This window comes from Wasmannia auropunctata, unplaced genomic scaffold (genome assembly GCF_000956235.1).
Source record: "Wasmannia auropunctata unplaced genomic scaffold, wasmannia.A_1.0 LD336076.1, whole genome shotgun sequence".
NCBI classification, from domain to species: Eukaryota; Metazoa; Arthropoda; class Insecta; order Hymenoptera; family Formicidae; genus Wasmannia; species Wasmannia auropunctata.
The window spans coordinates 4,828,355-4,841,996 of record NW_012026814.1 but is presented as its reverse complement, the minus strand read 5'-3'; the positions used below and the strand labels follow the sequence as shown (position 1 = coordinate 4,841,996).

Here is a 13,642-nt window from a genome sequence, read left to right as displayed (position 1 = left end):
CTCTCTCTCTCTCTCTCTCTTGCTCTCCATGCGCGCTCGCTTGTCTCATTTCGAATTTCAGTGTGACAGAGGAGCAACATGTGATCTCCCATTAAATAGAGTCGGGAAGAAAATATTTCTGATCCTATTCTTGTACGGAAAGAACAATTTTGCTCAAAAGATCTAACAATAAGATTTTCCCGGATACAGATCTAAAAATAAATTTTATTAGACCATTAAAAAAATTATGTTAATTGGAATATAAAAAAATTTTAATATTCCAGCAATTATTTTGCGTTTTTTATTAGGAGTGTGATTTAGTTTTGAGGGTTTTTCTCCTCAAAATAATTTATTACACAAATATCTTAATCAAAATATTTCCTTTCGTTTTCTATAACTTTTTTCCATCTTTCTAGCAAGGGATGGATTATCCACGACGATAAAAAGATTCTTCTTTGGAGTTGAACCAATTTTCAACAAATTTTTGCACTTCTTCAAAATTATAAAAGTATGTATCCTCTAGAGTATGTTACATCGGACCGGAACAAGTGATAATCAGATGGAGCAATGTCTGGAGAATACGCGTGCGATAAGACTTTCCATTTCTTTAATAGCATTTGCTTCACTGATAATACAATGAGGTCAAAAATGCTTTTTAGAAAGCTCCATTTCTAAGATAGTATAAACATGCGTCTATTGTTAGTAAATGATTAAATATCATGGAGTACAAAGCATAAGAAACAATAGCTGTAATTGGAATGTCTTCGACAACACTGACATTAGTGCCATATCTTGAAAAATCCTCAAAACTAAGTCACACTTCTATAATAATATAATTTTTTTGATTCAAATCCAACAAAATTTATTTTCAGATCTACCCAGTAAAATTATAGATCTCTCAACAAAATCATCCCTTCCGTGTGTCGGTTAATGAACTTTTTAACACGCGGAATGTTACGCACAAAATTAGAACTCTCATAATGTCTATGATTAAAGCAAAGTTATTCTTAACAAAAACTCTTTTAGCTCGTACAATTAAACGTAATATTACGTCTTATTTAAGCAAGACTTTTTTCAAAGCGCAATTTCAATGCAAGGCACGTGCTCGAAGAATTAAATTTAAAAACTGAAATTAGAGAGAAATCTTACTTATGATAATGTAATTTTGATCCAGAGGAAACCAACTGAAAAGTAATTTTTTCGAGCAGAGCGAGATTTCTCAATTATGCCGGATAAAGATCACGATCTTCGACTCGCATTCGTGGATCTCGTGTCCAGCTGTAACGCAATTATGACTTACGGCGAGCTCTCTCGCCAAGCTTCTATCGGGACGTGCGAGCATTTATCCGGCAAAATTGGAAATTAATTGACGAAATAACTTCCCTCGCGTTCTCTGAAATTCTCCGGATCTCGGTGCCACACGTTTGTGCGCGGTCTAGCCGAACGCGCAGTTCTGCCGCGCGCGGTCAAAGATCACAAACGAATTCAATTTGTCGCGCCGCTCAGTGTCGCTTTCATACTCAGCGCAATTGTCGCGCACGAAGCAATTAGCGTGGAATGCTCGGCAGAGGCAGGAGCGGGGGGAAGGGGAGAAGCTGTGTGACTATTTGCCACGCAAGAAACAGTCGACTGACGAATCGCGTCGAACTCTGCATCACGACATTCCCTGTGATGCGAAATCTTCCGTTTCCGGCATCGTGTACAATGCAACCTTAAAGTACGTCCAACGATTGACATAATTTCTCGACGTATAGCGCGCTTCGAAAGTCGGAGATCTCCTTTCGACGGAAAACTTCGATACATTTTTTTAGACTAAATCTCTATCTCCTTTTTTTGGAGTTTAGATATGTATAATACATTAGATCATAAAATTACAATAGTATCAATAGCTACGAGCGGACACAGGATACATTCTTGTGTACACATATACAATATTATCTAGATAAACATAAAAAGTACAGTAAACGTTTTCAACTTAATTTTTAGATGTTGTTCTCTTCTTCAACACTACTTAAACAATAGTTACAAATTAATGGAATTAGCCATGATATTTTAATATCTACATGACATAATTATTTGTGATTGTTTAAACGATACTAAAGACAATCTAAAAACAAGTTAAAATGTTTACTGTTTTATCTTTGGAAGATTTTGCTGGAAGATTAAAAATTTTTTACTCGCTACAGATCTAAAAGTAAATTTTATTTAAAAAAAAATTATATTGAAAACTCAAAATGATTAGACTAAACTATCAAAATTTTATGATATTTCAACATAATTTTTTTGATGATCAAACAAAATTTATTTTCAGATCTGTATCCGATAAAATTTTAGATTTTTTAGCAAAATCGTTCTTTCCATGTAAATAATACACGTATATATACGATCATCCTGTGTCGACTTCCGCGCGCAGTATCGGCATTTTTGCAATTTCAATTTTTGATTTAATTTTATTTAAACCTAAACCTATCTAATTTATATATATATATATATATATATAGGTATATATATATATATATCATATATTATATATATCAAATATTCATCAATCACATAAAGAATACATATTAAGAAATCAATTAATATCGCGCGAGTCAGGAGTATTGTAACAAGGATTGGCGTAGAAATATAAAAAAAGCAATTAAATCTACGAGCGAAACGGATTATTTGCACAAGTGCTCCCGTGTGCAGAAAAAGAGAAACGTCGGCCAAGTAATTGCTTTTATTCGGCGATACTGGGCAAGAGAGCAACGATTATTTAACTCTTGGCTGAAAACGACAGACAGTGTGCGTCGATCGCGCGGATGAGAAATCTCGCTGGACCTTTGTTGGCGATTTCGCGCCGCGAACTGCTTTTGTTATCGACACTCACGCTCGAGGCACAATCGGAAATCGACATCGAGAATTGCCAGGTGTACACACGAGGTGTTTCAAAGTTATCGCCTCTTTTAAGTATCTAAAACAAGACTATTTAAAATTTTATTGAAATAAATTCCATTTGAAATTTAAAGAATAATTTCTTAAAGAGAAAATTTCTTCAGTTACAAAGAAATATCATAATTAAAATATAAAAACTAGCGCTTTCTTCTTTTTGTTATTGAAAATTTGATTTTAAACCTGAAATTAATGTAAGATCAATATTAAAAACATTTCACGTAAAACTTGAGCGATATCACGTTAAAAAGATTCTAAAGCTCTATAAATATATTCTATTTTCGAGAAATATCAGAAAGACAAAATCGAACATCTGTTAAAAACAAAAAAAATTCTGTTTTAAATTCATCGAAGAAGTTTGATGGTCGCCAACACTGCGCAGTTGCGGGCGTCATTTCATTGGTTTACCGCAACGTATAAGCTATTCAATTTCCAGTGTAACGAGATGCGTGCGCGACTGTCAATGTTATTTCATTATTATTTTAATTATCATTTAGAGCGGAGATTGCTTTAACACATGCACACGCACACACACATTCAAGATACTTCTACCGTCCATATTTATTGTCGCTTTTATCGCGTGTAATAAAAGAGCTTCATCATAAAAGTGCAAGTTTTCGAATTCTACTATGTTTTACTGTAAGTACCACTTGTAAATGCTAAATATCACGGTTGTAAAAGCATCTTATTTAGAAGTTTTCATGATCTTTCTTGGTTTCAAATTCGTAAGATGAATCGAAACATTTATCGTGCATTCGGCTGTATATACACTAAGAAAAAAATGTTTTGTATTTGTAACTATATTTGCAAAGCACTATAATTATGTGTGTAATTATTATTACTATAATATTAATAATAATAATTATGCAGTTTTATCAACAAATATATATAGTTGACATCACAAATTTCGAAACCTACTATATATTATTGTTAAACAATGGTAATTGCAACCATTTTTATGGCAATAATAATTATGATATATGGTAAGTTTCAAAATTTAGTTGATGTCAACTATATATATATTTGTTAATAAAACTATACATAATTATTACTAACATTATAATAATAATAATCATAATTATAGTACCTTGCAAATATAGCTACAAATACAAACAATTTTTCTCTCAGTGTACGCCAATGCGATTCATTCACAACACTGCGCCTCGAAACTGCACGTGATATTCTCGTTTACTTAACTCGAAACTTGTACACTAAAACATGTGTATACTCCAGTTACATTACGCGCGCTGCAAATAAAAAATAAGAGAGGTTTTCCTTGCATTTTTCTCTCAAATTCATGTAACTTTTATTTTATTCTCTAATTAATTAATTAAAATTCTATAATAATATAATTATTTTAATTAACTAATTATAAATTAAAAATAATTTCGTTGTTTCATTTCGTTTGTCTATCACGAAATAAAACTTTTGTATAAAGGTAATTAATGAAAGGCGTCTAAAAATGATCGCAACATCAGGAAATATTTTTTATCAGGCGGATATCACCGCTTTTATTATTATCGCACAATTAAGTATATCACTTGCTTTTATTCGGCGCGTCGCGTCGCTGCGCCATATCGTATTGTATCGTGTACCGAAAACGGGATGAATATGAAATGAATATCGAACGGGGAAGAAAGAGCTCGACGGCGAAGTTAGACGAGCGAATTTTCATTGCGTCACCACGACGCGTCCGCGTCGGTCTATTTATATCGCGCGGACAGGTACATACACGCGGGCCGACACACCGACGATTTATCCGATAGCAAACAGTCCCACGTCGTCGGACGCATCGGCGCGGCGTTACGGTAATACACACACGCACGCATGCATGCATGCATACATGCGTGAACACCGTCGCAGTTCTTTTCGCAGCAAATTGCACGCTGTCTCTTAATCCCGAGCAGAGTCACTGGGGTCATTTTTACTTTCTAAAATCGAAAAAAAGTTCATTGTCAAGCACAATAGTTTTCTTTACTGACCAAAAATCCATATCTCCTTTTTATTTATCCTTACGTTCTTTTGAAAACATTCAGTAAATCTATATACATAATAATTTTTCCAATACTAATTAATTGTAGAACAATCATAATATACAACACGTAATTAATAATAACTTTTAATTGAAGTATAAAAGTTACCCCACACATTCGGAAAAAACCTAGTGATAGCAACTATATAAAAGTGACAACTAATTTAAGTTTTATACGTATGAATATTAATGTACATAGTTGAATAAACTATTTCATAATTACTGCCACTATTTACAATAAGTTATTGCAACTTGATTTATAGTATAATTTTTTATAATTGGTAGAATTATAGTTAAATAAACTGATGTAAATAGTCAAATAAACTATTTTATAGTTACAATCACTATAAAACAATTTATTTAACTATGTACATTGATTCTACTATATAAGACTTATATCATACACAGATTCAAATATTTGGAAAAGAATGAAAGGCTATTGCAAAACATTGTGTTCAACTCGGTATAAAAGCTCCATTAATTTCTTTTAAATCGAGGAAATTATATCTATGTGATGTAGCAAAGAGAATATTATGAGAAAATAAAAACCATTAATTAACGTACAAATGATCTTTATTGTCCCTCAAAGTAATCCCCCCAACTTATAGAGACAATACACTTCTGACAATGTTCGTACAACTTGCGGGATTTAAATGAAAAGTCATCTTTAGATATCGCTTTAAATCTTGTTGTCACATCTGAATGTCCAAAATGTTTATAAATCGAGTTCCTTTCATCGTTGCTTTAGTTTAAGGAACAAAAAGAAGTGTATGCGGGAGCAAGATCGGGGAGAATAGGGAGAGCAATTCAAAACGCAATGCTGACTTAAGAATTGCTGTGTAATACCCGTATTACGGGCATTACAGGCGCATTGTCGAAACAAAAACTAATTTACCGCCTCGTGAAACTGTGGCCGTAATTTGCATGTCCTTCATCAAACGTTGCAGCAAACGTTACAGTCAAATAGAATTGAGCATTCACGGTTTATCATTGAGAAACAAATTCCTTATGGATGATTTCATCTTTATCGAAAAATGCGATTAACATTCGATATCGTTTTCACCTTTGATTTTTCGAAACAACTCTTCGTTTGTCTTGGTGGCGAAAGTAACCGCCATTCCATTGATTGGTATTTCGTTTCCTAGTCGAATTGGAAACACCAAGTCTCGTCGCCCGTTAATATCGATCCGAGAAAGAACGGATCACGATCGCACATGCTAATGAAAAATCCTCAGTATGATGCTAATATAATCCTCACAGTAGGTCTCGAGTCTTCGAGCTTTCTGATCGTCCGTCAGAATGCTCGACAAATGCGCGACAAATCGAGAACGGATCTTTCGTTTACCCAAATATTCATATAGGCTGATACGAACCGTTTCTTTGTTAAGACAATCCTAAACTGAAGATCAAATTCCAAAAACATCGCTGCTTTGTGAGTATGTACACCCAAGGATAATGATTCGTCCCTCCCTAGACAAGATCTCATTATCCATGGGTGTATGCGTGCGGTATTGATGTAGTAGTGATTGATAGTAGTGTGTAGTGTTCATGTTTATTACCATATCGATATCGCGCGCACACATCGTAACAAATTTTCAAGCAAATACATCTTTTTTATTAGACATCTAAGCCTAATTCTATGTCAAAATTGTTTACACATATAATTCGCAGTTCAGGCTGGTGTTATTTTGTATCAACAAACTGCCAAATTTTTTTACGAAGCAAATATTGGTACATGTTGACACCTTTACACAAATTTTTTTTCGTTCTCAGCACGTTCTTTACCAGCCTGAGCTACATTAATGCCTATACTTTAATCGTGGAGAAAGTATTAAATCTGTTGTCTTTAATTATGTTTATTTACTTTATTTTGCGATAATCACGTTCAATCGATAATACAGACGATTTTAGGAGAGCCTTTGTGTGTGTGTGTGTGTGTGTGTGTGTCGCGTGTGTAACGATGCGACACACACGTTGCGTATACATACGCTTGTATAAAGGGTTGCACCGGCACTCCTCTGAATTTTCTGGAATGGCGGAAGAAATGGAGAGCCTTTGTGCAGTCTATTTGCAATTAATCAAATAGTCAGACGACGTTTATTTGTTACTAGTTGTCGCACACATTAGATGATATTAGGATTTTTGACTGTCGAGAGCCATTCACTGCGACATTTGTCCTCTAACGATTCTTTATCATGGCGTAAGCATGCAAACCAATTGGACACACATCTTCAAATTACTGTATCATTCTCATAAACCTGTAGTAGCCATTACGTGCGTCTCCGACGTTTTGCCCAGTTTAAAATAGAATTTGATATTAGTTCTTTATTCATTTTTATTTACGAATGTGTGCTCCTCCGTAACTCGTCTACATTTGAACATAGCCGCGCGTCCATTAAGGGCAGGCGTTCGTGCAGCATGTGCTGAAATGTGTTCCTAGATACGCCAATCTATTAACGCATTCGATTTGTTGACTCGAACCGAGTCAATGGTCTGTTCTTTTTAGCTGCATTTCTTGCACACTGTTTAGCTCTTCTTTTACAGCTAAAAAGAACAGACCATCGACTCGGAGTCGGGTCAAGTCAACAAAACGAATACGCTATACAACAGGCACAATGCCGTAACTTGCTACATGCGTTTATATATTGGATATAAAGCTTATTCCATAATAGCCGTAAATCGTACAAATGGACCAATTTATTCTTTTCATATTTGATTACAATTGATCAATTTTTACGGCTTACGGCTATTGTAGAATATATTATACTTGAGAACATTCACCGAACTTTCTTGTCACATTACGTATGTATAAGAATCATTAAAAAATTCCGCAACAAGAACAAAAAAAGTGAGAACAAAATAAAATTAAGGATTGTATTATCTAATTTGACGTTAGTTTATAAATCTATTTTTGTTCAAAGCAAAATATTTTCTAAATCCGTTTAAGAAAAGAGCCTTATTTATAATTTTATATTAAAAATCCATCGTAACTTTTGCCGAGCTATTAATAAAGTAGTGTTGCATTAATTTCTACATTTCTTCCGCCATTCCAGAAAATTCAGAGGAGTGCCGGTGCAACCCTTTATACAAGCGTATGTATACGCAACGTGTGTGTCGCATCGTTACACACGCGACACACACACACACACACACACACACACGCCGTGGAGGAAACGCAACACGCACGCATGCACGCACGCACGCACGCACGCACCTTCTCCTCCTCTTCGTCGACGTGTCAATTAAACGGCTTCCTGCTCTGGCGTCGAGTTTCGTCGTGCACGCACGTTTATCGACCGAAATGTTTCGCGTCTCTTTTGTATCGTATGTGTGTACGATTAAGGAACGTTACGGCGTTAAATAGTAAAAAAAAAATAAATATTAAATGATACAGCGGCTAGACACGAGGCAAATGCAAATACGCGGTTTTGCTCCTCTTTAGCATGCGTTAACATTTTTTTAAAACGTAAAAAAGATAATTTGTATATCGATACAACTTTTATCTTTAATTCCTTAACATGCATACGAAAAGTTGCCAAGAAATTAAAATTCTGAAGCCAAATACATATATCGCTTATTTGAATGACAACAATATAATTTAAAAAACAAAGTTGTCCAAAAAACGAGTTTAGGTAAATGTTTTGAATCATTAAAACTTTACAGTAATTAATTTAAATGCAATTTTGATGTACCAACTGATTGTGGATTAAAAGTATGTTCTTTTAAAGTACTCTTGTTTCTTTTTTCACGGTTCCATTTTTTTCTAGTAGTAATTAAACAAATACAATTTTTTAGTTATGTCGTTGCCGTAGCAAATAAAATAAATAAGTGATACATACCGACAGTTTTGTTAAGAGGAAAAGCCGATTCCTTAGAATTTATTGTAAAATCAATTGTTAAAATAAAATATGATATCAGTAGACTCCAACCTGCATAATATTAAGACCTTTGCGATGTATAAAGGTTAACGATAAAGAATTCTGTTCTTGATCATTCTTTGAAACTCTCCGCCTCGAGAAGGTAGCGTTTTGATATTCCTTCTTCGCGCATAATTATTATATTTCTATAATTATCGAATTTGAGTGTACCGAATATTGCAGACGCTGAAAGCAATGCCTAACGGGACGTTAATTGGACGCGAAACGAAAAGCTTCAAAGAGCCTTATTGGTGAGGGGACTCTCACAGTTCGCGTCCGTACTTTAGTTTTGCATCGAATGTACAGTCATTTTACTTCCCCTCTCCGTTTGAACTTTCGCGTCTCGCCAACGGCAAAAATGCGTCCGCTGGCGTTGGCTAACCGATAATTATCGATACGCGAAATTAAACTATCGGTGATCGCACGTATCGCGAAACTCTTTTTATCGCGTGGCGTTTCCCATACACTCGACCACATTTTTCCTTTTTTTTCCCTCCCGCTCGTCCCTGTTCGTTTCGCTCGCTACTACGACCGCGGTGTTATCGCGCGCAGGTTATCTCCTAACTTCCAGCATTTTTCTATGCGTCATACGCTCCCTCGCGTATTCTTCTCTCTCGCCGTCAGAAATTCTATACGGCTATAGCGAACGCCTGCACCACCAGCTCCGCAAGTTGAGTATCTCCTACATGACATTACGCAGCGTAATAAAAGTTATTGCTTCGTATAGCTTTCAGTTGAAAATATTCATCATAATTCCTTAAATTTATGCGTATAAAACGACAGTCCCGACACGATATCTGATAATTCTTTATAAAGAGATCTGCAACGAGAAATTTAATTTCCAGTGAAACGAAATTCCTTCTTGTAAAATATAATTTGTTTTTTATGATCCTAGATCTAACAAAAGATTATCAAAAGGAGAAAATTAAAAGTGGAAACGCGGTTTTAATTGAAATGTGTAGTTTATTGCAAAAAAATCTTCATGCTTATATGTACATATTAAGACCCAAACTCTAGTTTCAGATTATAACTTTAAAAAGCCTTAGTGTTTTTCAAAAATTAATAGTAAGTATAAAAAAAATTAAATTATTAGAATGATTAACCATTTGGGTTGGGCAGGATAGAATAATAGATCTCAGGGAAAAAAATATATTGTAATGCTTCAGGACCAATAGATCTTTCATGCCCATTAAGAATACCAAACCTTAGCTTCAGACACCCCGTAGCCAAAAATTAATAAAAAATAAAAAAATTTTTGAAATTACCAGAATGATTAATCACTTGATAAGATAATAGATCTCAAGAAAAAGAAAAAATATATTTAAGTGTTGTTTCAAGACCAATCAACTTTTTTCGAATGCATAGTTAATATAAATATTGTCACATTAATATAAATATAGTCAAGTTTTATCATTATCTCGATACTGCAGCGGACAGCGGCGTTGACTACTCTAATGATCCACCTTCGCATTAATCCGAACTGTATTTATAACGCTTGTGCGTTAAAAAAAATTAATTAAAACATTGTAATATTTATTTCTTTCCTATTTTTTCTGAAATCTATCATCCTGCTAAGTAATTAATTGATCCGATGACTTTAAATTTTATATATTTTTATTAATCTTAAAAAAATTAATCCAATGACTTTAAATGTTTTATATTTTTATTAATCTTAAAAAAATTAATAAATGTCTAAAATTAAGGTTTGAAATTCTCAATATGGACTATAAAAGACTATTTTTTGTAACAAAATCGCATGTCAAAAGCGCGTTTTTCCTTCTGGATTTATGGTATTATGGAACTATTCAGAATGGATTCCGTGATCGACATTGTTCAATCATTCCCTAGATTTCTATTGTATTTTCTAGAGAAAAATAAAATAATTCCGATAGAAATCCATTCCAAATAGTTCCATAATACATAATACGTAATTCTGGTGCTCTCCTTGTCAAAATTGAGGAATCTTGAAAAGCATGTGTTTAAAAAAGACATTCAAAGAACGTAGGTTTCCTAAAAAATGTAAATATGCAATTTTTGATTAGAATATTAAGTATGTTTGGTTGTTGCGATTGATAAAGGCCCAGTAAGGCCGAAACTGGTATCGCTGTTATTAACTTTTTCTATGAATAAATAAATTGTACATCCTAAACGTTTTTCTGCTCGTTTTTGGCCCATTATTCATTTTGTTTTTAAAGTAACAAGCCGTTTCGCTTTTTTGTGTTTAAATATGCAATATTTTACATAATACATCGAGAAAAAAATATTTAATATTTGTGCTTATATTTAATAGTATGGTAAAATATTATATGATTTAAGCTTCACTTTATAATTACTGTTAACTATAATATACTGTTAATAATTATATATTTATGGTTCTACAAAGAAATATCTATATAGTTGACATCGAAATTGATAAATTATACCTAAATTATGGTAATTGCAATCATTTTTTCTTTAAGTATATATTTATGACTCTATACCAATTATCTTATGCCAACATCTTCAAGTATTAAATATTTTGCTATAAAAAAAATACAATTATATTTCATCGTGAAATTTCGATTAATTACGATTAATCACATATTAATCAATAATAGTTATTACATTTCTTCTTCAGAACTTATCGCATTTTCCTGTCTCTGTTGTGTCGCTTTTAGAGTTGAACGCACAATGATCTATCAAGATTTATTTACTACAGTCGAACCTCGATAACTCGGATCTTAAGAAAAGAAAAAAATCCTTCGAGTTATAAATTTTTCGACTTATCGAAATTCGAGTAAAAGAGGGTTACATATGAAAATTCGATTTATGGAGGCTTTGTACAAGAGTTTATAATTTTCTGACTATAACGGCCTTTAGAGAAAAAAAATCAATATTTGACAGTGAATTATTTCTTGCATACATATAATAAATGTAATCATAAAACAAAATATCAGGCTGTTACTCATAGTTACACATAGCTACAACTTCGAATTATAGAGGCAGTGTCAATAGAAATTCGATTTATATAAATCGAATAAGGTAAACTTCGATTTGCAGAGATCTGACTATTTTAAATTCGAGTTGCAGAGATGAAATAATACATCTAAATATCTGACAAATAATTCGAATTAAGGTAAATTTTATTTTAATTTACAGAGGTTTTTCGCAATGGAGCGGAAGGAAATAAACAAAATTTTTGTCTTATAGAGGTTTTCGAGTTGTAAATGTTCGAGCTATCGAGGTTCGACTGTCTCACTAATTATAAGATGTCGTTTGGATACCTGGAAAGACGTCTTTAGTGTCGGGAGTATAGGGATGGATCCAGCCGTTCCTCTGCTGTATGATACACTGGAACATGATGCCGCCAACTTCGTAAACTTCTGTTCGTGAGAAAAAAATCCGAGGATTTTCCAGAGAGTGCTTCCGAGACGGTCTCTCTTCTTATCACGGCGGTGACGAAGCGCACCTAATCTAGATTACGCATCTGCGAGATCTTTATCGTAAATCGCGACTACAATTGCGTGGCGAGTCAGAGGCAAGTCTCGCATTTTAATCTCGAGTTGTGCAGTTGTCACTTTGTCGTGGATTCTGCTGTAGAAGTCACCGTATCGTTCGAAGTATCAAGATTGTATTCACTACAAATTCAATTTCCTGTACGAGAAGAATTATAATTCTCTCTTTTCGATTCGTTTCCGGATTTACGTACCGAAAGGGAAAAAAAAGAATTCTTTCTGTTGTTCAGTCGGGATGAGCTTTACGTTGCCATCGATCTCCGATAGTCGGCGACGATTTCTTACGTCACGTATTACCCCGCGTTCCGGAAAAGGGAGACAGTCAGTTAAGCGCGTAAAGTCTCGTAGCTCTATGGACGTGGACGCTCTAAGTCGTTGAACCGTACGACGGCGTTCCATCGAAGGCCACCGCCGTTGCCGCCATCGTTCCCAGGACGATTCTGCCCGCGAGATCCCGCGAACTGCGATGGTCCAAGCTCATCCTTCCTCCGCGTCTCCACTTCTTATTGCCTTTCACGCACCTCAATCGGATCGTCGATTTCCCCGGGAGAGTCAGCCACTTCGTGAACTTTTCCTGTCATCGATGTATTTCTTCGGGCCTTCTCTCTTCCTCGTCACGCTCTTTTAATTTCTCTCTACGGATTAATCCCACAGTCAATGATTCCGTCACCTTTTCCTCCCTTTTATCAGCTGTCTCTCTTTCTTGTATTTCTTAAATTAATTAAAGTATATTCGTAATTATCAATTTTATTTCGATCTTTAATGAACAGTTGTCTTATTCTTTTTTATTTTGCAGTACTCTTGAAGTTAGATTGAAACGAGGAATTAACGACGAAGTGGCACTAGTTAAGCAATTCGATGCAATACTTGGAAATTTCGGCATTAAATGTTGCTAGACATTTATGTATTTGTCTTAATTTTACACAACACTTATTTAATAATATTTCATTCCAAGTAGATAGATAAATATAATTTGTGATGTACGAAACTAATTTTCTTTCTGTCTTTTCCGCCCGGGGGAAAGTCATTCGTGAACGAAGAACGCACCGCGATTCCTGTCTATTCTTCTGGCCTGCGAGAACATCGCCAGTTGTAATTTCGTTGTGGCGAAAACGATGCCGGGCGCAGTTCCTCTCGCTTTGTTAACGGCGAACGAAGGACTACCACCTGTGCGCGTAACCGAGCGAGATGCGCCGGGCACGACGTCCTTGGGAAACGCACTTGCCGCACGGTCCCTCTTTCTTTTCCCTCTCGCCGGAGGAAAAGAAGAAAGAGAGAGAGAGAGA

At 34.6% G+C, this 13,642-nt stretch overlaps 1 protein-coding gene across 4 annotated transcripts in view; it reads right to left on the bottom strand.

The window, feature by feature from the left end:
• Window positions 1–13,642, bottom strand: part of LOC105449330 (SLIT-ROBO Rho GTPase-activating protein 1-like) — a 108,952-nt gene that overhangs the window by 58,947 nt on the left and 36,363 nt on the right. The window contains exons 1-2 of one of the 4 annotated variants that reach the window (XM_011688482.1): window positions 13,524–13,636; window positions 12,126–13,428 (exon numbers count right to left, since the gene is read on the bottom strand). The exons of 1 other annotated variant lie outside the window; for it this stretch is intronic. In XM_011688482.1, coding sequence (XP_011686784.1) covers window positions 12,126–12,201 — 76 coding nt within the window. In that variant the 5' untranslated portion in view covers window positions 12,202–13,428; window positions 13,524–13,636. 2 more of the 4 variants (XM_011688483.1, XM_011688481.1) reach the window with 2 other exon arrangements.